Genomic DNA, 25,613 nt, shown 5'->3' with positions numbered 1-25,613 from the left:
TCAAGTAGAGGCAGCGATGGTTTTTCCTGCCTCCCCTCGCCCATCCTGTGCACTATCATCTTACAATAACTATATTAAATGTGCAATATTCTGTTCAAGGCAACCAGCCCTCACTTCAACCGAGAGAGGAAGCGAGAGACAGAGGGACGGACAGAGAAAGAGACAGAGAGACAGACCGAGACAGAGAGAAAGAGGAGAGAGAGAGAGAGAGAGACAGAGAGAGACAGAGAAAGAGACAGAGAGAGAGAGACGGACAGAGAGAGAGACGGACAGAGAGAGAGGCGGACAGAGAGAGAGACGGACAGAGAGAGAGACGGACAGAGACGGAGAGGGGGAGGGGAGGAGAGAGAGAGAGAGAGGAGAGAGGGAGAGAGAGAGAGAGAAGGAGGGAGAGAGAGGGAGGGAGAGAGAGAGAGGGGGAGGGGGAGAGGGAGAGAGAGAGGGAGAGGGAGAGACGGAGAGGGGAGAGAGAGGGAGAGGGAGAGGGAGAGAGAGAGGAGAGAGAGAGAGAGAGAGGGAGAGAGGGAGAGATAGAGAGAGAGAGAGAGAGAGGGCGAGAGAGAGGGAGAGAGGGAGAGAGAGAGAGAGATAAAGAGAGAGGGAGAGGGAGGGAGATGGAGAGAGAGGGAGAGAGAGAGGGAGAGGGAGAGAGAGAGAGAGAGAGAGGGAGAGGGAGAGGGAGAGGGAGAGAGTGAGCCTCCTGCTAATTTACTAGTTAGATTCTAATGCCGATTTTAATTCCTCATTTACTAACTTATATGCAAGCTTGTTGAAATATGAGACCCAGCATATTACTTTTCAAACATTGTGCCATTTGGGTCTTCCAGCGTTTCTGCTTTGTTATTGCACATACAGGAATAGATGTGAATAGAGAAGGCTCACCCTGCACATCCACAGCACTTTTACATTACCCTCCGATTCCAAACTTCACTACAGGACTTCTCATTCACAATCTCAAGAGGGACTTTCACATATTAAGAATAAAATCTGGCTTAGTTGCAATATACTCTGTACATTTTTAAAAATAAACATACGAATATACACTTTAAAAAAAAAAGCAAATTAGAAAAATGAAAGATAAAAATACCCTTGCCAAACGTACATTGATTGGGAATTATAATCTTCCTCACTGTCCACTTAATCCATAAAATCAGTTCAATATTATTTACAAATATGCACCTGTAAAAACACCTCAAATTAATGACTGTACAGGTCTCCTGGAACAGATGTTGCCAATAAAGTTGCACTCATTCAGTTGGCACTCCGTCGAGAAGAGACGCGTTCTCACCACAGCCTTCAGCACTCACCCGCTTGTACTCTGTGTGGAAGAAGAGGGCGAAGCAGCAAGCCTCCAGACTGCACACAGCTGCCAGCACCAAGGTCGGAACTGTGGAAGCAAACAGGCATCACCTACTGTCATCTACCACTGATACACAATCCTGAAGCTTCCCGACAAGTGCAACAGGGAGCAGCAGCATCCCACCGCTGGCAACTGGGAACTTGCAGCTTGTAGCTGACGCGCCACTGCTGCAGGTCAGGCTGAAGGATGGCAGACACTGTTTATTTTCCCTACGTGCAAGTGATGCATTTTGCGGGTCAAATAAGGGTAGGACATAAACAACGAATGCTGGTGTTTGAAGAGGTGTCCCAAGCTGAAACGTCACATACCCATGTTCTTCACAGATGCTGCCTGACCCGCTGAGTTACTCCAACTGTTTGTTGTGATGCTGGGAGTATTGAGAAACGGAGGGACCTTCCTGTACAAACCCAACGATTGCTGAAGGCGAGAACACACACAGGTCGGGTGGTGAAGGTGGCAAACACCATACCAGGCTAATGTTGTGCCTCTTGAGCTGCAAGGAAAAGCCTAGCTACTAAAGACCAGTGAGCCTAACATCTGTAGTGGGCAAGTTACTGGCGAGAATTCTGAGGGATAGAATATGTATGCATTTGACAATAGACAATAGATGCAGAAGTATGCCATTCGGCCCTTCGAGCCAGCACTGCCATTCAATGTGAGCATGGCTGATCATCCACAATCAGTACCCCGTTCCTGCCTTCTCCCCGTATCCCCTGACTCCACTATCTTTAAGAGTCCTATCTAGCTCTCTCTTGAAAGTTTCCAGAGAACTGGCCTTCACCACCCTCTGAGGTAGAGAATTCTACCGACTCACAACTCTCTGTGTGAAAAAGTGTTTCCTCATCTCTGTTCTAAATGGTGAAATAATCTTATATGTTTCAATAAGAACACCTCTCATCCTTCATTTGGATAGACAGGGGCTGATTAGAGATAGGATGGGAGATTGTGTGTCGCAAATCTGATTGAGTTTTTTGAAGAAGTAATCAAAGAGGTTGACAAGGGTAAAGCCACAGATGTTAGACTATGGAACAAGCTGCCACGGGAGATAATTGAGGCAGAGACTATCTCAACCTTTAAGAAACAGTTAGATAGGTACATGGATAGGACAGGTTTGGAGGGATATGGACCAAACGCAGGCAGGTGGGACTAGTGTTGGTTGGTATGGGCAAGTTGGGCTGAAGGGCCTGTTTCCATGCAGTATCACTCTATGACTATTGTCCAGGCTGTTAAACAGAGCTGCCCACAAGCTTTGTAAGCTACAGCCTTCAGGGCTGAAGTACCTGCGAAACTCAATGGTTATTCACTATCTTCTGCAGCTATTTATATTGTAGTTTATTTCTGTTTATTGTTGCTTTATCTGAGGTTATGATGTTATTCTATTGCTATTTACTCGTTGCCTGACTGTTGCTTCAATAAATGTGCTTTAAAATATTGTCTTACTCCATCATTGATCCAAATTCTCGAAACCTGCTAGCCTTCCATTACAATCCTCTCCAAAAACCTCAAGGTCAGATACGAGTTCCCACAGACAGAGCTATGCTAACTATCCATAATCAGTCCTTGCCTTTCCAAATGCGTGTAAAGCTCGTCCCTCATAATCCCCCACCCCCCACTGATGTTGGGCTCACTGGGCTGAAATTCCCTGGACTGTTCTTGCTTAGACTTAGACTCAGTTCCTCCCACACTGTTGAGTGCATTGGGCAGCAAGCTTTCGCCATTCAGTTCAGTTATGTGCGACGTCTTCCACCCTCGATAGGTTAGCATCCCGGGCTTCCAAACCCTTCTGGAATGTTCGCCTCCATGCGAGTCTTTTCCTTCTTCTGTCATTGCTGTCTTGGGTGCAAGTTCTGGTGACATTCTGAGTACATGGCCTGCCGATTTCATCCTGTGAGGCTGAGAGGCTTTGTTGCAGTTTCCCGGTAGATCTCATCGTTTGTGATGTGGTCTCTGTAGCTAGTCTTCAGGATCCTCCTCAAGCAGCATTGTTGGAATGCATCCAATTTATTTTTCATCTCCACATTGATTTTCCATGTCTCACTGGCACAGAGGGCTGTAGGGAGGACTATGGACTGGAAGAGCTTGACATTTAGCATCTTGGACATCCCAACACTAGACCATATTGGCTGCATTCGTCTGAAGACTGATGCAGCTTTACCAATACAGGAGTTGATGTCGACCTCTACATCACCATCTACTGTGAACATGCTGCCAAGATAAGTAAATCTTGTGGTGTTTTCCACAGGTTCCCCATTGATTATCAGTTGGTCTATTGGCTGCTGGTCTCTAGTCCGCATGGTCTTAGTCTTCTGGCAGCTGATCTTTAATCCAACCTTTGATGCATTCTCCTCCAGAGCGGTTGTCATCTCTTGAAGGGTGTGTCTCGGCTCTGCTAGTAGTGCAATGTCATCGGCAAAATCTAGGTCTGTGAGGCGTCTTCATGTTCTCCACGGTATTCCAAAGTCAGCTTTGTTCATTGTCTTCCACAAGACATAGTCGATCGTGACAATAAACAGTAAGGGGGATAGAAGGCAACCTTGTCTTACCCCTGTGACAATATCAAAGAACTCTGTGTTTCCTGAATCAACCTTGACACAGCAACTGGATCCCTTGTAAAGGTTCTTGAAGATGTTTATGAAAGCCTCTGGGATGCCATACACTTTAAGAATTCGCCACAGGGTGTCTCTATGTACACTATCGAATACCTTTTTGAAATCAACAAAGTTTATTAGTATTGGCTTTTGAAAATCCAGGCATTGTTCCACCACATTTCATAACACAAAGAACTGTTCGCTGCAGGATCTTGCTATCGCGGAGTTTCATATCCAGAGCTGCTCTAAGATAATGTAGCAGTACAGAACAAAGCACTTTTCTTGGGACTGAAAGCAACATGATCCCTCTCCAGTTTCCACTGTCCTTGCAGCCCTTAAATGAAGATACGGCATTACCTCCTTCATGGCTAAAGATAATGCAAATATCTCTGCCAGCTCCTTCATAATTTCATTCCTCATTTCCTAGGAAGCAGGATAGGTACTTGGTTGCAACAGTCAGGAGGGCCTGTTTCTGTGCTGTCTGACTCTAAGGTTCCATAGACACAAAATGTTGGAGTAACTCAGCGGGTCAGGCAGCATCTCTGGAGAGAAGGAATAGGTGACATTTCGGGTCGAGACCCTTCTTCAGACTAGAGTCTGGGGAAAGGAAAACGGGAAATGTAGACAGTGATGTAGAGAGATATAGAACAATGAATGAAAGATATGCAAAAAATTAACGATGATAAAAGAAGCAGGCCATTGTTAGCTGTTTGCTAGGTGAGAACGAGAAGCTGGTGGGGGGAGGAATGGAGAAAGAGGGAATGCCGGGGCTACCTGAAGTGAGGGAAATCAATATTCATACCACTGGGTTGTAAGCTGCCCGAGCAAAATATGAGATGCTGTTCCTCCAATTTGTATTTAGCCTCACTCTGACAATGGAGGAGGCTGAGGACAAAAAGGTCTGGGAAGGGAAACCGGGAGATCCGGTTGGTTCAGGCAGATTGAGCAAAGGTGTTCGGGGAAACGATCGCCCAGTCTACGTTTGGTCTCGCCGATGTACAAGTCCACATCTTGAATAACGGAAACAGTAGATGAGGTTGGAGGAGGTGCAAGTGAACCTCTGCCTAACTTGAAAGGACTGTCGGGTTCCCTGGCCAGTGTCGAGGGAGGAGGTATAGTAACAGGTGTTGCTTCTGTGCACTCGTTTAATTTACAATCTGCTTTCTGTGAAAAACCCAGCCCTATAGATTATAGAACATTACAGCACCTGAACATGTTCCTCGGCCCACAATGTCTGTACTGAACATGATGATTCACCACCAGGGGCGCCGCATGATTGGCAGCCCCGTCAACAGTCTCTGTTTTTTCGTCTTTTTTTATTTTTAGTGCGTGTTAAAAGTTCGAGTAAATGTTCTCCGGTTTATTTTGTGTGGGGTCTGTTTCTTACCTTGCTGGAGATGTGATTATTTTCCAGATCGCATCTCCGGTCGCTCTATAGCCTACCATCGATGGAGCTGGAGGCTTCCTCGGACTGACTTTGAGCCCCACCGTGGGGCGTGGACTTAACATTGGAGCCAATCCCTTGCCTGGAATCGCTCCAACACAGCGGCTTGCGGACTTTACCATCAAGCTCGCAGTCTCGGGGAGACCATAGATGTCGGGAGCTCCAACAACCCAGAGGTGCGACCAGCCCCGACCCGGGGTCCGATTGCCGGCATGGGGGAGCTGACATCCCCCCCGATGCAGGAGCTGATTGACCCGACGCTCAGGGCCCGAACCCCGCCGGCTACGGGAGTCAAGATCGTCCCGTCAACGGAGGACTCGAGGACCCCAACCGCAGGACAATGAAGGGAAGAGAGTTTAACTTTTTTTCGCCTTCCATCACAGTGAGAAATGTAGAGGAGTTATGTTTATGTTAAAATGTGTTTTGTGTGGGATGGAGTGACTGACATATGATGAAAGAATGGAATGGGCTTGTATTCACTGGACTTTAGAAGGATGCGAGGGGATCTTATCGAAACCTACAAAAATTCTTAAGGGATTGGACAGGCTAGATGCAGAAAAAAATGTTCCCGAAGTTGGGGGAGTTCAGAACCAGGGGTCACATAGTTTAAGAATAAGGGGTAGGCCATTTAGGACTGACATGAGGACATTTTTTTCACCAAGGGAGTTGTGAATCTGTGGAATTCTCTGCCACAGAAGGCAGTGGAGGCCAATTCACTGGATGATTTCAAGAGAGAGTTAGATTTAGCTCTTAGGACTAACGGAATCAAGGGATATGGGGAGAAAGCAGGAACGGGATACTGATTTTGGATGGTCAACCCTGATCATATTGAATAGCTGGCTCGAATGCCAAATGGCCTACTCATGCATCTATTTTCTATGTTTTGGTGTTTCTGGAAATTCTCCTGGGGCTAGAAAGACTCAGTGAGCCAGCGATCACAGTTCCTTTCCCTCTGAATCGAAAGCCCAGTCCATGCTGACACTTTACCATAAGCTCTCTTATTAAACCACCAAACAAACTGCAATTGGTAAAGGCCTGCTCGCAGCAAATCATCTTTGTATCCTTCAGTAAAAGGCAGAAGATGCACGAACCTGTCCAGTCGAGTGCTGCTCCCACTCCAATCTGACACGCTGAACCGTCGCTCGTCACTGGCTGTGCCAACGTCGGCAAAAAGAAAATAAATAGAGCTCCCTGAAGCTGCCTGTACAAGGGAAGGCAGACAGAGGTTAGACCATGCTTGCCACTGCAGTCACACTCTTGTTTACTAACTTGAAAATGATATTCCCCATCGTCCATTGGCAGGGACTGGACCAAGTATAGACACTTTGATTATTGCGTAACTGAAACTTGGACTCAGTATCAAATCTCTGTTATTTTTGGAATTTGTACAATGCCATCTGCAATAAAATGCTGAATAACAATGACCTTTCCCATAAGGAACTATTTGGGGGATTGATAACTGGAACAATGTAGTTGGAAGATCTTCCTTTTCCATGCAAACTACCCCCGACATGAGGTTTAGTTAAAATGTAGGATGTCCAAACACAGACAAGTGGGATTATCTCAGTTAGGTCAGTATGGACTAGATTGGCCGAAGGGCTTGTATCCATGCTCTATAACTCTATGAACCTAAGATGCTGCACTCGAAATGACTGCAGAAGATTGGTCATTTCATGTGAAATTCATAAAGGCTCTGGGCAAAAGGGAATCATTTAAAAGGTTGCAGGGCAAATTGAAATGGTAAATGGTAGGGAATTGAAGAATGTAGGTGAACAGAGGGATCTGGGAATAACTGTGCACAGTTCCCTGAAAGTGGAATCTCATGTAGATAGGGTGGTAAAGAAAGCTTTTGGTGTGCTGGCCTTTATAAATCAGAGCATTGAGTATAGAAGTTGCGATGTGTGGAATGAGCTTCCAGTGAAGGTGGTGGAGGTAGGTTCGTTTTTATCATTTAAAAATAAATTGGATAGTTATATGGATGGGAAGGGAATGGAGGGTTATGGTCTGAGCGCAGGTATATGGGACTAGGGGAGATTATGTGTTCGGCACGGACTAGAAGGGTCGAGATGGCCTGTTTCCGTGCTGTAATTGTTATATGGTTATTATATGGTTATATGGAAACTCAAAATGAAAACTCAACAATTGCAGATGCTGGTAATCTGCAATAAAAAAGCAATTGCTGGAAGGTTGGCATGGATGTGGTGGGCCGAAGGGACTATCTTTGCAGTGTACAAACGTGACTCTAACTCCAGTGAACTGGCCACCGCGACATCCCTTACACAAATATATTAACTTTGCCTGGTTACATTGATTAAGGTCAGGCAGTAAAGAGAAAGTCTCTGACCTGAAACACTGACCAGTTCTTTATGTAGCTGCTGTTTGAGCCATCAGCTGTTTCCAGCATTTTAAACCAAATGGCGTGCCTGCAATGAACAGACTGCACTGGCACATGTGGATGGTTCCATTAGAGACAAGAGTGTTTCATTGTCAGATGTACTGTCAATGGAATAATGAAACTAGTGGAAAAGTAAATGTAACTCCTTCATTCAAACATGGTGGGAGATAAACCAAAGAATATACATTGGAATATTACAAGCTTGGAAACAAAATCAATGTAATCAGGTAAAGGCAACCATTATATGGTTATATGTTATATGAGCTTGTGAAAGGAAACCCACGTTAGGCCAATTAACTGGAGTTAGTCAGTCATAGCCTGTATATGCTTAAAGAGGTCCTTATATGCATATGAGGCCCTGTATATGCATATGCATATATACCTGTATATGCATAAAGAGGCCCGTCAGCCTACCATATCCACGCTAACCTTTTTGCCCATCCACATTAAACCCATTTTCCCCATTGGTACGATATCCACCTATTTGTGTACCTGTCGAAATATCTGTTAAACATAGTGATCGTATCTGATTCCACCATTGCCTCGCTCAGCAAGTTTCAGATATCAACAACTGAGTATACATAACGTTCCACTCAGATCCCCTTCAAACCTCCCACTTTCACCAAAACCTTTCCCTCTTGTTTTTGTTGCTCCTGCAATGGGCAAATGATTCTGACCATCTCCCCAAGCCATGGTTCTTATAACTTGATATACCTGTATATCAAGTTATTCTTCATCCCAGGGATAACAAGCCCTGCCTATCCAATGTCTCCTTGAACCTTAAGACTTCCAGTCCAGGCACCATCCTTGTGAAAGTCCTGCACTGCCCAGCACAGCCACAATATTTCTGTTATGTGTTGACCAGAAATGGCAGACAATACTCCAGGTCCAGACTTTATAAAGTAGTAACATAACCTCTCAACTTTGACATTCCATGCTCTGACCTATGAAGGCAAGGATGCCATCTGCATTCTTCACAGCCCTTTCTACCTACAATGTCACTTTTAGGGAACTACCACTTACTTTGGTCTAACCACATTAGACGTTCTCACAATACATCACCTCACACTTGCCTTGCCCTCATCAATCCTCTTGGTGACCTCTTCAACACAACTATCAGATTTGTCAGACATGATTTCCCACTCACAAAGCCATTTGGTCAACCCCAAATCCATTTGTGTCTATCCAAATCCTTGAGGATTTGTCCCTAAGAAACAATGCCTACTGACATCAGGCTCCCCAGCCTGTAGTTCCTTGGCTTGTCCTTGCAATAATAGTATGATTGGTAAATTTGCCAATGTCACAAAATTGGGTATGAAAGTCATTGGGAAGATAACTTAAGAGGGGTTATAGATGGGCGATGAGAGTGTGCAGCTGTTGCTGGGGGCATCTGTTAATAAGTGATGTGTCGCCCATTTCCAATACACGGCTGAAGTTTTCTCTCAAATGGTCAAGTCCTTGGAAATTTCTACCTCAACGATTGGATGGAGTTATTATTAAGGCGGAGGTTGATGGGTATTCAACAATGAAAGGTTACAAGTGAACTGGATGGAGAGTAAGACTGCAATCAAGTGTGTCATGATATTCTCGAGTGGCAGAATGGGCTTGAGGGACCGAGTGGCCTCTACCTGTTCCTATCACCAATTAGAGAGATTCAAGAGAGTTTATTGTCATGTCTCCCATAGGACAATGAAATTCTTGCTTTGCTTCAGCACAACAGAATATAGTAAGCATAAATAAATACAGAACAGATCAGTGTGACCATATACTATTAAATATATATATACACACACGTAAATAAGCAGATAAAGTGCTTTTCCTGAACCTGGATGTTGCAGATTTCAGGCTCCTGTAACTTCTACCTGAAGGCAGCAGGGAGATGAGTGAGTGGCCAGGATGGTGTGGATCCTTGATGATGCTAGCAGCCTTTTTGAGGCAGCAACTGCGATAAATCCCCTCGATGGTAGGGAGGTCAGAGCCAATGATGGACTGGGCAGTGTTTACAACTTTTTGCAGTCTTTTCCGCTACTGGGCACTCAAGTTGCCGAACCAAGCCACGATGCAACCGGTCAGCATGCTCTCTACTGTGCACCTGTAGAAGTTCGAGAGAGTCCTCCTTGACATACCGACTCTCCGTAATCTTTTCAGGAAATAGAGGTGCTGATGTGCTTTCTTTATAATTGCATCAGTGCTCTCGGACCAGGAGAGATCTTCAGAGATATGCACACCCAGGAATTTGAAGCTCCTGACCCTCTCCACCATTGATATAAGCTGGACTATGGGTCCCCATCCTACCCCTTCCAAAGGCCACAATCAGTTCCTTGGTTTTGCTGGTGTTGAGAGGCAGGTTATTGTGCTGGCACCATTTGGTCAAACGGTCGATCTCACTTCTATATTCTGACTCATCTCCATCAGTCCCATCAGTGAACTTGATGATGGAGTTCACACTATGACCGGCTACGCAGTCATGAGTATAGAGTGAGTACAGCAGCAAGAGTACAAAAATTGCACGCAGCCTTGAGGTTATAATGTCAGAGCCATTTCCAATCCCTTTGTCGAGAGAGGAAATCAGAGAGAGGCCAACTAATCAAAATGTAAATGGAACGATGAATTACCCAGAGACAAAGATGAGTCCAGTGGATGTTCCTTCACCCACAGGATACGAACATTCCACGCCAAGCTCCATGCCCACCGGATAGATGGAAAAGCCAAACAACCCAAACAGTGAACACACCATGGCCAGTAGGAAAGGCTGACCACTCAACCGCGAAACCTGAAAGTACAGAACATTAACACGGTGACATTCCCCCCACTCTGATACCATTTATTCCCCCCACGCTGATACCATTTCACCAGAATTACAATTTCTCTTTACTGACAAAGAGCAATCTAATTCATCGCTTCAGTCACAGATAAGCCCATATATGGGAGCTCACTATCTACTTCCTGTTCCATCCCAGACACACTGATCTGCATGTGAACCATGCAACATTCCATCATGCAGCACTCTCTACCCTGACCCAACAGCTGTGAGGGTGGAATCTTAAGAGTGTTTCATTGTCATATGTATCAACAAAGGAACTGCACCCCTTGCTATCACTAACCAGCACCACATTAAAATTCTGGACAAGCTAGATGCAGGAAAAAATTTCCCAATGTTGGGCGAGTCCAGAACCAGGGGCCACAGTCTTCGAATAAAGGGGAGGCCATTTAAGACTGAGGTGAGAAAAAACCTTTTCACCCAGAGAGTTGTGAATTTGTGTAATTCCCTACCACAGAGGGCAGTAGAGACCAAGTCACTGGATGGATTTAAGAGAGAGTTAGATAGAACTCTAGGGGCTAGTGGAATGAAGGGATATGGGGAGAAGGCAGGCACGGGTTATTGATTGGGGACGATCAGCCATGATCACAATGAATGGTGGTGCTTGCTCGAAGGGCCAAATGGCCTCCTCCTGCACTTATTTTCTATGTTTCTATGATGAGGATCACTAATCCAATAAATTAAACAAAGGTCGGCATCATTTTAAAGTCTCTGTTGTACTGATTCTTTGCATGCCTGGAGTTTTCTGATCTTGCTTCATTTTTTGGTCTGACCCTTCTTCAGACTGATTACAGGGGAGAAGGGGGTGGGGGGAAGGTAGGAGAGAGGAGAGGGAGGACAAAATGTGTCAAATAATAGGTGAACATAGGCGAGGGATTTTTAATGGGTGGATGGTTGGTTGGAACAAAGGCTAGAGATTAAACAGAAGGCACGAGGCATAATTATGGAGAGGGACAAAACTGGACCTAGGGTTGAGATTTTTGATTGGAGAAAGGCTAACTTTGAGGAGATGCGAAAGGATTTAAAAGGAGTAAATTGGGACAGTTTGTTTTATGGGAAAGATGTGGAAGAGAAATGGAGGACATTTAAAGGTGAAATTTTAAGAGTACAGAATCTTTATGTCCCTGTTCGGTTGAAAGGAAATCGTAAAAATTGTAAAGAGCCATGGTTTTCAAGGGAAATTGGACACTTGGTTTGGAAAAAGAGGGAGATCTACAATAATTATAGGCAGCATGGAGTAAATGAGGTGCTTGAGGAGTATAAAGAATGTAAAAAGAATCTTAAGAAAGAAATTAGAAAAGCTAAAAGAAGATATGAGGTTGCTTTGGCAAGTAAGGTAAAAGTAAATCCGAAGGGTTTCTACAGCTATATTAATAGCAAAAGGATAACGAGGGATAAAATTGGTCCATTAGAGTCAGAGTGGATAAGTATCGGCAGAGCCAAAAGAGATGGGGGAGATATTGAACAGTTTATTTTCTTCGGTATTCACCAAGGAGAAGGATATTGAATTATGTGAGGTAAGGGAAACAAGTAGAGTAGCTATGGAAACTATGAGGATCAAAGAAGAGGAAGTACTGACACTTTTGAGAAATATAAAGGTGGATAAGTCTCCAGGTCCGGACAGGATATTCCCTAGGACATTGAGGGAAGTTAGTGTAGAAATAGCAGGGGCTATGGCAGAAATATTTCAAATGTCATTAGAAACGGGAATAGTGCCGGAGGATTGGCGTACTGCGCATGTTGTTCCATTGTTTAAAAAGGGGTCTAAGAGTAAACCTAGCAATTATAGACCTGTTATTTTGACGTCAGTGGTGGGCAAATTAATGGAAAGAATACTTAGAGATAATATATATAAGCATCTGGATAAACAGGGTCTGATTAGGAACAGTCAACATGGATTTGTGCCTGGAAGGTCATGTTTAACTAATCTTCTTGAATTTTTTGAAGATGTTACTCGGGAAATTGATGAGGGTAAAGCAGTGGATGTTGTGTATATGGACTTCAGTAAGGCCTTTGACAAGGTTCCTCATGGAAGGTTGGTTAAGAAGGTTCAATGGTTGGGTATTAATGGTGGAGTAGCAAGATGGATTCAACAGTGGCTGAATGGGAGATGCCAGAGAGTAATGGTGGATGGTTGTTTGTCAGGTTGGAGGCCAGTGACGAGTGGGGTGCCACAGGGATCTGTGTTGGGTCCACTGTTGTTTGTCATGTACATCAATGATCTGGATGATGGTGTGGTAAATTGGATTAGTAAGTATGCAGATGATATTAAGATAGGTGGGGTTGCGGGTAATGAAGTAGAGTTTCAAAGTCTACAGAGAGATTTATGCCAGTTGGAAGAGTGGGCTGAAAGATGGCAGATGGAGTTTAATGCTGATAAGTGTGAGGTGCTACATCTTGGCAGGACAAATCAAAGTAGGACGTACATGGTAAATGGTAGGGAACTGAAGAATGTAGGTGAACAGATGGATCTGGGAATAACTGTGCACTGTTCCCTGAAAGTGGAATCTCATGTAGATAGGGTGGTAAAGAAAGCTTTTGGTGTGCTGGCCTTTATAAATCAGAGCATTGAGTATAGAAGTTGGGATGTAATGTTAAAATTGTACAAGGCATTGGTGAGGCCAATTCTGGAGTATGGTGTACAATTTTGGTCGCCTAATTATAGGAAGGATGTCAACAAAATAGAGAGAGTACAGAGGAGATTTACTAGAATGTTGCCTGGGTTTCAGCAACTAAGTTACAGAGAAAGGTTGAACAAGTTAGGGCTTTATTCTTTGGAGCGCAGAAGGTTAAGGGGGGACTTGATAGAGGTTTTTAAAATGATGAGAGGGATAGACAGAGTTGACGTGGAAAAGCTTTTCCCACTGAGAGTAGGGAAGATTCAAACAAGGGGACATGACATGAGAATTAAGGGACTGAAGTTTAGGGGTAACATGAGGGGGAACTTCTTTACTCAGAGAGTGGTAGCTGTGTGGAATGAGCTTCCAGTGAAGGTGGTGGAGGCAGGTTCGTTTTTATCATTTAAAAATAAATTGGATAGTTATATGGATGGGAAGGGAATGGAGGGTTATGGTCTGAGCGCAGGTATATGGGACTAGGGGAGATTATGTGTTCGGCACGGACTAGAAGGGTCGAGATGGCCTGTTTCCGTGCTGTAATTGTTATATGGTTATATGGTAAAAGATTATAAAGTTGTGAATTGTGAAGCTAGAGGAAGGAATGTAGGTGGAAGGGGATGGGAGAGATGGGTGCGAGTTCAGGTGCGGCACTGAGGGGCGCGGGGGGGATATTTGTAGCGGGGATAATTGTAAAATTGGAGAATTCAATGTTTTTACCGTTGAGTTGTAATTACCCAAGTGGAATATGAGATGCTGTTGTGTGGCAAGGAACGGCAGATGCTGGTTTGAACTGAAGATAGGCACAAAAAGCTGGAAGAACTCAGCGGGTCAGATAGCATCTCTGGACCCTCCTTTACATCCACAGATGCTGTCTGACCTGCTGAGTTACTCCAGCTTTTTGTCTATGAGGTGCTATGTGAACCACCAGGGGCGCCGCACGATGGGCAGTCTGTCTGTTTATTCATCTTTTTTTTTGTTATTTTTATTGTTTTTAAAGTTTGTGTAAATGTTCCCTGGTTTGTTTTATGTGGGGGGGGAACTTTTTTTTCCCCAATCTCTTACCCTGCTGGAGATGTGATTGTTTTCTGGGTCATATCTCCAGTCGTTCTGCAAGTCTCACATCGTGGAGCTGGCGGCCTTGCTCGGGACTGACCTTGAGCCCCACTGCGGGGCGCGGACTTACCATCGGAGCCGATCCCTTGCCTGGGATTGCTCCAATGACATAGAAGGATTTTACCATCGAGAGCTCGCAGTCTCGGGTTGAGACCATAGATGTCGGGTGCTCCAGCAACGCAGAAGGTTTCGACCAGCCCCGACCCGGGGTCCGATCGCCAGCGCGGGGAACGGTGAGATTCTCCCGCCCCCCCCCCCCCCCCCGATGCAGGAGCTTGATCGCCCCGATGCGGAGGGCTCGACCGCCGGCTACAGGAGCCAAGATCGCCCCTGCCACCTCAACAATTATTTTACTGCTCTCCCTCTCTCTCTTCAGGTCCCTCCACGCCCCAGTAACATGCTGGCTTCGCTATTGCCCAAATCTAAAATGCTTGCTTGCCCTCGTGTTTAAATCCCTCCATGCATGGCCCATCCTTGTTCCTGCAGTCATCCATTTGACCGATGTTCCTCCACAGGACGTACAAAATGCACAGACCAACCATAGGCGACATGAGAGCACTAGATTGTTGCTAGCAGTGCATTGGAGGTAGTGACGGGTTACTTACCAATGCATTGGAGGCAGTACCAGGTTACTTGTCAATGCACTGAAGGCAGTGGTAGTTACTTGTCAATGCACTGAAGGCAGTGGTAGTTACTTGCCAATGAACTATAGGCAGGGATGGGTTACTTACCAGTGCAAACCCAATGCAAGCTAGAGCAGTGATACAAAAATTAATCTTGGTGGTTTCCATAAAATTCCTCGTCCTATCCACGTATATGCCGATCACGAATGCACCCAGGATTCCAAACACTATGAACAAGGCTCCACAGATCCCAGCAAAACTCTGTAACAAAGAAGACAAGTATTACATACCACACAACAACCATGTGTTTGCAATTCCATCAGCAAGCAGAGCACCTGCCATGCACCTGTGATCTATCTCAGCTTTTGGCCATCGCTAACCCTTGTCACTGCCCAACTCACATCCCACATCACAACTACAATGACTGCCGCAGAGGCTCAGAGGGGGTTGGGATATGTGGGGAACTATTGCTTCATCATCACTTTGTACATCTTCTTTATATAGAACGCTCACTGGACTTTGAGTTTGTTACCACAGAGAAGTCTCAGATTAGGGAGAATTATGTAGCCAAATACAGGGGGGGGGGGGGGGGGGGGGCAGGTTTCATCATGCCCACTGGAAGGTGTGGGGAGACCACAGCATACGGGTGGTCTGTCCACATCAATGGCTAACATTGTGCCAGCAGGGTGCAGCACTGTGCAACTGACCCAACCATTCCTCACAAGCACTCTATAGCAAGCTAACTTTGGAAAATCATTAGGGGGGTAGATCAGGGGGATAGATAGATAGGGTCCTTTACCCAGTTGGGATAATCAACAACCAGAGATTATAGGTTTAAGGTGAGAAGGGAAAGATTTAATAGGCAACCTTTTCACACAAAGGGTGGTGGGTAAGTGGAATGGGCTGCCAGAGAAAGTAGTTGAGGCAGGCACAATAATAACATGTAAATGATTAAAGGGGTATGGGCCAAATGAGGGCAGGTGGAACTAGTATAGATGGGGCATCGTGCTGGGAATGGGCAAGTTGAGCCAAAGGGCCTGTTTCCACGCTGTATGATTCTATGACTCAAGACCAGCATAAACCCACACTTTGCTCCTAGCACAGCAGTGCTGTCAGAAAAAGTTGCACACCGTGCAAGTTATATATTTCCCACAACGGTAGGCCCATCAAGTCTTTGCAGCTTTCAAACGTCATCAGTCCCATTCTCCCACTTAATTCCCAGTAGCCTGTTCCTTCTCGCCTTTCCACAACAGTCCCCAAATCTTCTATCGCCCATCTACACTCGGACCACTTTACAGTCTTTAAGACACATCAATAGCCACAAGATGGTACCAAGAGATTAGTTTCGAGTTTGCTCAGTACTGACGCAGTGCGGAGAAAATTCATTTGAAAGTCAGCTTTCCACTGAATCACCCAGCATTTAGGAAAATGCTCAATATATTATGCAGGCTGTACCAAATGACATCCCCCAACAAGAAGGACCACTCGATTTATTGTCCAAATGTAAACAGATAATTCTGAAAAGTCTAGCACTTTAACCATATAACCATATAACAATTACAGCCATCTCGGCCCTACAAGTCCTTGCCGAACAACTTTTTTCCCTTAGTCTCACCTGCCTGCACTCATACCATAACCCTCCATTCTCTTCTCATCCAGATGCCTATCCAATTTATTTTTAAATGATACCAACCTGCCGCAACCACTTCCACTGGAAGCTCATTCCACACCGCTACCACTCTCTGAGTAAAGAAGTTCCCCCTCATGTTACCCCTAAACTTCTGTCCCTTAATTCTGAAGTCATGTCCTCTTGTTTGAATCTTCCCTATTCTCAAAGGGAAAAGCTTGTCCACATCAACTCGGTCTATCCCTCTCATCATTTTAAAGATCTCTATCAAGTTCCCCCTTAACCTTCTGCGCTCCAGAGAATAAAGCCCTAACTTATTCAACCTTTCTCTGTAACTTAGTTGTTGAAACCCAGGCAACATTCTAGTAAATCTCCTCTGTACTCTCTCTATTTTGTTGACATCCTTCCTATAATTGGGCGACCAAAATTGTACACCATACTCCAGAATTGGCCTCACCAATGCCTTGTACAATTTTAACATTACATCCCAGCTTCTATACTCAATGCTCTGATTTATAAAGGCTAGCATAACAAAAGCTTTCTTTACCACCCTATCTATATGAGATTCCACCTTCAAGGAACTATGCACGGTTATTCCCAGATCCCTCGGTTCAACTGTATTCTTCAATTCCCTACCATTTACCATGTACGTCCTATTTTGATTTGGCCTGCCAAGGTGTAGCACCTCACATTTATCAGCATTAAACTCCATCTGCCATCTTTCAGCCCATTTTTCCAAATGGCCTAAATCACTCTGTAGACTTTGGAAATCCTCTTCATTATCCGCACTGCGTCAGTACTGAGCAAACTACCAATCTTGGTATCATCTGCATACTTACTAATCCAATTTACCACCCCTTCATCCAGATCATTGATGTACATGACAAACAACAAAGGACCCAACACAGATCCCTGAGGCACCCCACTAGTCACCTGCCTCCAACCCGACAAACAGCCATCCACCATTACCCTCTGGCTACTCCCATTCAGCCACTGTTGAATCCATCTTGCTATTCCGGCATTTATACCCAACAGTTTAACCTTCTTAACCAACCTTCTATGAGGAACCTTGTCAAAGGCCTTACTAAAGTCCATATAGACAACATCCACTGCTTTACCCTCGTCAATTTCCCTAGTAACCTCTTCAAAAAATTCAAGAAGATTAGTCAAACATGACCTTCCAGGCACAAATCCATGTTGACTGTTCCTAATCAGACCCTGTTTATCCAGATGCTTATATATATTATCTCTAAGTATATTTTCCATTAATTTGCCCACCACTGAAGTCATACTAACAGGTCTATAATTGCTAGGTTTACTCTTAGAACCCTTTTTAAACACGCACTACGCCAATCCTCGGGGACTATTCCCTTTTCTAATGACATTTGAAATATTTCTGTCATAGCCCCGGCTATTTCTACACTAACGTCCCTCAATGTCCTAGGGAATATCCTGTCAGGACCTGGAGACTTATCCACTTTTATATTTTTCAAAAGTGTCAGTACTTCTTTTACTTTGAAACTCATAGTATCCATAGCTACTCTACTCGTTTCCCTTACCTCACATAATTCAATATCCTTCGCCTTGGTGAATACCGAAGAAAATAAATTGTTCAATATCTCCCCCGTCTCTTTTGGCTCTGCAGATAGCTGTCCACTCTGTCTCTCCAATGGACCAAATGTTATCCCTCGTTATCCTTTTGCTATTAATATAGCTGTAGAAACCCTTTGGATTTACTTTCACCTTACTTGTCAAAGCAACCTCATATCTTCTTTTAGCTTTTCTAATTTCTTTCTTAAGATTCTTTTTACATTCCTTATACTCCTCAAACACCTCATTTACTCCATGCTGCCTATAATTATTGTAGATCTCCCTCTTTTTCCGAACAAGATGTCCAATTTCCCTTGAAATCCAGGGCTCTTTCCAATTTTTACTGTTTCCTTTCAACCGAACAGGAACATAAAGATTCTGTACTCTTAAAATTTCCCCTTTAAATGTCCTCCATCTCTCTTCTACATCGGTGGCGCGCTGCTGCGACCCGACCCTCGGAGATTCGGAGGCTTACCGCAGGTCTGGTGGACAGTGACACCGGAAGCCCGCGGGTCCTTGCTGGGAGACTGCTTTTCGGGGCTTCCGCAACGGCGACTTCTCCCGCCCGAGTAGCGGGGTCGAGGATGACCTGGAGCGGGGCCTTACATCATTGCCCGGCGTGGCTTCAACAGCTGCGGGACTTTGCCAGCGCCCGCCCGGGGCTCCAACAACAAGACCCGGAGCGCGGCCTTGCATCACCCGGCGCGGCGTTAATGGCCGTGGGACAATTGTTATCGCCCGCCGGGGGCTCTGACTTTGACTCTGACATCGGGGGGAGAGGGAAGTGCAGGGGAGAGATACGTTTTTTTTTGCCTTCCATCACAGCGAGGTGGAGATGCGCTGTGATGGATCTCTGTGTAAATTGTGTTGTGTCTTGGGTCTTTTTTTTCTTGTATGTATGACTGCAGAAACAACATTTCACTTGAGCCTCTATGAGGTTCAAGTGACAAATAAATTGTATTGTATTGTATTGTATTCCCATAAAACAAAATGTCCCAGTTCACACCTTTTAAATCATCTCGCATCTCATCAAAGTTAGCCTTTCTCCAATCAAAAATCTCAACCCTAGGTCCAGTTCTGACCTTCTCCATAATTATATCGTCTCATTTCCTAACAGGAGGTCCAGCACTGCCCCTCCTCTAGTAGGTACCTCTATGTATTGCTGCAAAAAACTATCCTGCACACAATTTACAAACTCCAAACCATCCAGCCCATTTACAGAATGTGTTTCCCAGTCTATGTGTGGAAAGTTGAAATCTCCCACAATCACCACCTTGTGCTTACTACTAATATCTGCTATCTCCTTACATATTTGCTCTTCAAATTCTCGTTCCCCACTCGACGGTCTATAATACACCCCCATAAGTGTTGCTACACCTTTCCCACTTCTCAGTTCCACCCAAATAGCCTCCCTAGACGAGCCCTCCAATCTATCCTGCCAAAGCACTGCTGTAATATCTTCCCTGACTAGCAATGCAACACCTCCACCAATTGCCCCTCCAATTCTATCACACCTGAAGCAACGAAATCCTGGAATATTTAGTTTCCAATCACAGCCCTCCTGCAACCATGTTTCACTGATCGCCACAACATCATACTTCCAAGTGTCTATCCACTCTAAGCTCATCCACCTTTCTTACAATGCTCCTAGCATTAAAATATGCACATTTAAGAAACCCACCCATCTCTTCTCTGTTTATTTCCTTTTTTTTTCTTTCTCCTCTTGTGTCCGAGTGCTTCCTTTTTTCTGCTTCCTGCCTCCCATTCTGCCTACTAGCTTTCTCTATTTGAGTCTCTCGCCCCAACCATTCTAGTTTAAAGTCTCCCCAGTTGCCTTTGCAAATTTCCCCGCCAGGATATTGATCCCCCTCGGGTTCAAGTGCAACCCATCCTTTCTGTACAGGTCCCACCTTCCCCAAAAGAAGTCCCAATGATCCAGAAACTTGAATCCCTGCCCTCTGCACCAGTCTTTCAGCCACGCATTTATTGGAACAATAAGGAATAATAATAAAGCCTGTGATTTTAAAATATGGCCTTACGTTTGAGTATCCCCGGACACAGACAATCTGTTGCAAGAGTGCAGAGAAGGCAGTAAAAATACCGATTCCTCCCCCAAAACAGATCATCATGATCACATATGCCTTGTTCTTCATCAACTGTAATTTAAAAATGAAAGCACACATTACACATGTCCAGAAATCTGCAACTTCAAGTGGTACATCACAAGTTTCAACAGTCGGCATGGGTGGCATGGTGGTGCAGCGGTAGAGTTGCTGCCTCACCGCGCCAGAGACCCGCGTTCCATCCTGACTATGGGTGCTGTCTGTATGGAGTTGTATGTTGTCCCCGTGTGACCTGCTTGGGTTTTCTCTGAGATCTTCGGTTTCCTCCCACACTCCAAAGACGTACAGGTTTGTAGGTTAATTGGCTTGGTATGAAAGTAAAATTGTCCCTCGTTGTGTAGGCTAGTGTTAATGTGCAGGGATTGCTGGGTGGCGCGAACTCGGTGGGCCAAAGGGCCTGGTTCCATGCTGTATCTCTAAACTAAACTAAACTAAAAGTCACTGCTGTTTCTGTTACTAATTTTAGCACTAGTCTCACAACATACTTCACCTAATGGAAGGTGGACAGATAGTTGATGGTAGCTTCTGCTGAACATCAGAAAAGGCAAAGTGGGACTGCAACTCCTTTTGAACAAATCGATCCAATTCCCAAATTACTATGACAACATATACAGCCAAGTTTCACATGCTGTTTTGTAATCATCTGCAAAGCAGTATGTCTACCTTCAGAGCATAAGAAAGTCATTTTAGAGTCTCAGCAGGTCAGTGGAATGCAAGACTATTTGGTAAGGCAGACTTGGATTTTTGATGTCAGTGGTCAGTTAACTACAAAGTATTTCACCATCAAGGCAAGTACAATATGCAATGCACAAAGATTCAGCCTCATTGTGCCAAATGTTTCACACCCTCCAACAAGCACACAAATAATTGTGTTGGATTTTAATGTCGGAATTTTAGATAAAGATATTTAACACCTGGCCTAATGTAAACACAGGTGGACGGGCCAGAGAATGAACAAAGGGGGATCAGGCTTCCCCTCTCCATTGGGGACCTGGAGTGGAGGGTATTGCACCAAGGAGTTCCCTGCAACTTGTTTCTCTCGTGGTTCACAAACTCGCCAGCCGCTTGCCACTTTTGCGGGCTGGAAGAGTCTGTGTACCACGTGTATATGGAGTGCGTGAGGCAGCTGCCACTGTTTCAATACCTAAAGTGGCTGCTCAGTCTACTGGCTGCATTTTTCACCCACCATCCTCATTTTTGGACACCCTGTGCATAGGGGAGAGGGTAGGGCTGAAGATGTCCTGGTTGGGTTGCTCCTGGGCCTGGCCAAGCTGGCCATCCGCGAGTCACGGCGCCAAGCGGAAGAGGGCTCCGCCCGAGCTGGCTGCCTGCCCCTTTTCCGGGGGTACGTCCGCGCCCGGGTGGGGTCAGAAAGGGACTACGCCCTGGCCACAGGCACCCTGGGAGATTTCCAGGACCGCTGGGCACCGCAGGGGATTGAATGCATCCTCAATAAGGATTGTAACATAGTTGTATTGTAATTTATTTAGGTTATCTGTTTGTACTGTATTATGGTGGTGGGTTCTGGTTTGTTTTATTGTAGTGTAAATATAAGTTTTTAATAATTGAATAAATGTTCTGATAAATAAAAAAAAGGGGGGACCAGGCTTGGGGACAAGCCACCCAAGAATGAACAAAGGGGGACCAGGCTTGGGGACGGACCACTGAGAATGAACAAAGGGGGACCAGGCTTGGGGACGGACCACTGAGAATGAACAAAGGGGGACCAGGCTTGGGGACGGACCACTGAGAATGAACAAAGGGGGACTATTGGGGTTTAGATGGAATACTTTGTAACTTTGTCAGCTTTGTATGTTGGTAATCTTTGCCTACTTGTGTCTGCAAAACAATCTCACTGTGACATGTCACATGTGATAATAGAGTACCATCATCACCATTAATTTCTCTTTGATGGGCATAACGCATGTAAAGCCAGTAACACATCAGAATACAAACTGTCCATTAGAAAAAACAGCAGATACAATTTAAGCGAAGGAAGGAACTGCAGATGCTGCTTTACACCAAAGATAGACACAACATTCTGGAGTAACTTGGCGGGCCAGGCTGAATCTCTGTTGAAAAGGAATAGGTGGCGTTTTGGATCAAGACCGAATTATATGATAATTATGAAGCAGAAATCGTGTTCATGGAGATATTTAACGTGAAAGACGATGAATCTAAAGTCTGTTCCTTTGCTATAATTTTCTGCCACACTAGCTCCACATAAAGGTGACAGAGCCACAGATATGTTATAAAAATCTTCCAGCAAGTAAGAATTTAATTGTTCTATCTGGGACACATGACAATAAAACACTCTTGACTCTGGAATGGAGGCTTTTACTTGGTCCATTTGTATCAATACCAGCTCCTCGTACAGAAATTATTTTCAGTCCCATTCCCTGCAAATTACACTGAAAGGCACTGATTGATTCTGGCTCCCCTTTCCTTATTGTAATGTGTTCATACATATTCATGTATATGTTAATGAGTTGATGTTCAATATAAGCTGGGAATGTTGGGTAATAAATCGCTCTCTCGTGATCCAGGCAACCTGCTTGTAAGTTGTTATTCATTCTGCCGTCCGGAATATAACAAAATTGGCGACGAGGATGGGATAAAGTTTGTGAACTCATCCGTTAAATACAGTGCAGTACTGTTTTGCAACATGCAGTGTTGTTTAACATTTTAAACAGTAAATACGGAGCTGTGTCGCAGTTGTTTGCGAGCTGGACACGATAGGCCGCAGATCCTTCTATGCAGGAGACTGTAGTTTAAAACAGCAGCTGGACAAATCGTCGAGAGTTTGTCAGGCTATCTACGTTGTGTCTACGTGGCAAGATGCCGTCCTTGGGCTTGTATAAGATTTTTTTTGTCAAGTTCCTCAAGCTGAATAGCCTTTGTACAACTAAGTTTTAGGTGAATTGTTACACCAGCACAGACAGGAAATCGGGGTTTTTGAACGGACTTTAAAAAAAAAGAGAAAGACATGATGGCAGCATCCACGGGCTACATCGGAAACCTGTCGGGCCAAGCTTAAAGCAGGAAACCAACAATCTGCGGGAATCAAGCGACAACACCAGAGAGGAGTTCACAACTTGGAGGTGAACCCTGATGGAAATGAACTAAATGGTTGTACACCATTTATGCAACCAACAGCGATAAGCCTACAACCAGCCAAGGTAAAGACTTTCGAACTAAAATATTGATTAATGAACAGTTAATCGATATGTGTATTGACACGGCAGCAGATTGTTCGGTCATGAGCGAAGACATGTACGAAACAAGATCCCACAGATACCATTGTTTGAGAGTAAGGTCAAGCTGAGAACCTACTCAGGCAACGTTTTGAAGACATGTGGACAAATGAACTGTAAAGTTCAGCATAATGGTCAGTCAGTAACACTGCCCATCATAGTGGCCATCTACAGAAATAAACCAACCCTCCTTGGAAAGGGTTGGCTGAGTAGAATAGAATTAGTCTGGAAGAACATTTTCAGCGTCGATTTGTCCAAATCATGTCTTGAAAACGTCATAAGCAAACATGCAAACATTTTTGCTGACAGTTACACGGGAATAACAGGGTACTATGCACACATTTGACTTGAGCAAGATGTGAGACCTATGTATTGACGACCAAGACCTATACCATATACACTAAAGCAACAAGTGGAGGAAGAACTCGACAGATTAGAGCGGATCGGAGTACTCGTGAAGACAGACCAGAGTAACTGGGCAACGCCAATTGTGGCCGTAGCCAAGGCTGACAAAACTGTTCGACTCCGTGGTGACTACAAAGTAACAATCAACCAAGTTGTTGATGACGATCAATATCTATTACCAACCTCGCAAAATCTGTACGCAGAAGAGTCTTCACTAAACTGGATTTGTCTCACGCTTACGCCCAACGCAATGTCGACGTCAGTGGTACTTGACTATCAATACACATAAGGGCTTGTATTCATATACAAAGCTGCCCCATGGTGTGAAATCCTCCCTGAACATTTTCCAGTCTGTCATGGACAAAATGTAACAAGGCATTCCGCACTGTGTGTGCAACCAGGATGACCTACAGAGGGCATGGTAGAACATCTGGAAATCCTTGAGCAAGTTAAACATAGAAAATAGGTGCAGGAGGAGGCCATTCGGCCCTTCGAGCAAGCACCGCCATTCATTGTGATCATGGCTGATCGTCCCGTATCAATAACCTGTGCCTGCCTTCTCCCCATATCCCTTGACTCCACTAGCCCGTAGAGCTCTATCTAACTCTCTCTTAAATCCATCCAGTGATTCCATAAATTCACAACTCTCTGGGTGAAAACGTTTTTTCTCACCTCAGTCTTAAATGACCTCCCCTTTATTCTAAGAATGTGGCCCCTGGTTCTGGACACGCCCAACATTGGGAACATTTTTCCTGCATCTAGCTTGTCCAGCCCTTTTATAATTTTACATGTTTCTATAAGATCCCCCCCTCATCCTAAACTCCAGTGAACACAAGCCTAGTCTTTTCAATCTTTCCTCATATGACAGTCCCGCCATCCCAGGGATCAATCTCGTGAACCTACGTTGCACTGCCTCAATCACAAGGATGCCCTTCCTCAAATTAGGAGACCAAAACTGTACACAATACTCAAGATGTGGTCTCATCAGAGCTCTATACAACTGCAGAAGAACTTCTTTACTCCTATACTGAACTCCTCGTGTTATGAAGGCCAACATTCCATTAGCTTTCTTCACTGCCAGCTGTAACTGCGCGGCAACTTTCAGTGACCGGTGTACAAGGACACACAGGTCTCGCTGTACCTCTCCCTTACCTAACCTATCCCCATTGAGATAATAATCTGCCCCCTTGTTTTTGCCGCCAAAGTGGACAAAGTTTTCACATGACTGAACTGCCACAATGTCAAACTGCGACAAAGTAAATGTGCATTTGCGCACTCAGAGGTGGTCTACATTGGACTCAAAGTAAAAGCCAATGAACTTCGCCCTGTGAAAGCGAAAGTGGAAGCAATAGTGAATGCTTCAAAACCCAATATCAGAGCTGCAATCATTCCTTGGGATGGTGCAGTTCTATGCACAATTCCTTCCAGATTTAGCAACTGTGCTAAAGTCACTACAAAAAGATGTGAAATGGATGTGGGGAAAGGAACAGCAACATGCATATGACATCTACAAGGAAAACTTCACGTGACAAACTTCTTATTCACTACGATACGGCACACGAGATGAAACTTGCTTGTGATGCTTCCAATTATGGTGTAGGTGCAGTGATCTCCCACGTAATGAAAAACGGACTAGAAAAGCTTTTGCATCC

The 25,613-nt window shown here is 44.8% G+C and overlaps 1 protein-coding gene across 2 annotated transcripts in view; it reads right to left on the bottom strand.

Moving 5' to 3' along the window:
• Window positions 1–631: 631 nt before the first annotated feature.
• slc49a3 (solute carrier family 49 member 3) overlaps window positions 632–25,613 on the bottom strand; it is a 99,276-nt gene continuing 74,294 nt past the window's right edge. Inside the window, exons 6-10 of one of the 2 annotated variants that reach the window (XM_055643729.1) lie at window positions 20,219–20,335; window positions 15,071–15,223; window positions 10,403–10,560; window positions 6,484–6,593; window positions 632–1,387 (exon numbers count right to left, since the gene is read on the bottom strand). In XM_055643729.1, the coding sequence (XP_055499704.1) occupies window positions 1,248–1,387; window positions 6,484–6,593; window positions 10,403–10,560; window positions 15,071–15,223; window positions 20,219–20,335 (678 nt within the window). In that variant the 3' untranslated portion in view covers window positions 632–1,247. Of the gene's footprint in view, window positions 1,388–3,492; window positions 4,063–6,483; window positions 6,594–10,402; window positions 10,561–15,070; window positions 15,224–20,218; window positions 20,336–25,613 lie in introns of those variants that run through there. The other variant, XM_055643736.1, reaches the window with a different exon arrangement.

The sequence above is a fragment of the Leucoraja erinacea genome, chromosome 1 (assembly GCF_028641065.1).
Source record: "Leucoraja erinacea ecotype New England chromosome 1, Leri_hhj_1, whole genome shotgun sequence".
Lineage (NCBI taxonomy): Eukaryota > Metazoa > Chordata > Chondrichthyes > Rajiformes > Rajidae > Leucoraja > Leucoraja erinaceus.
The sequence above is the reverse complement of the archived record's forward strand: the minus strand, read 5'-3'. Positions and strand labels throughout refer to the sequence as shown.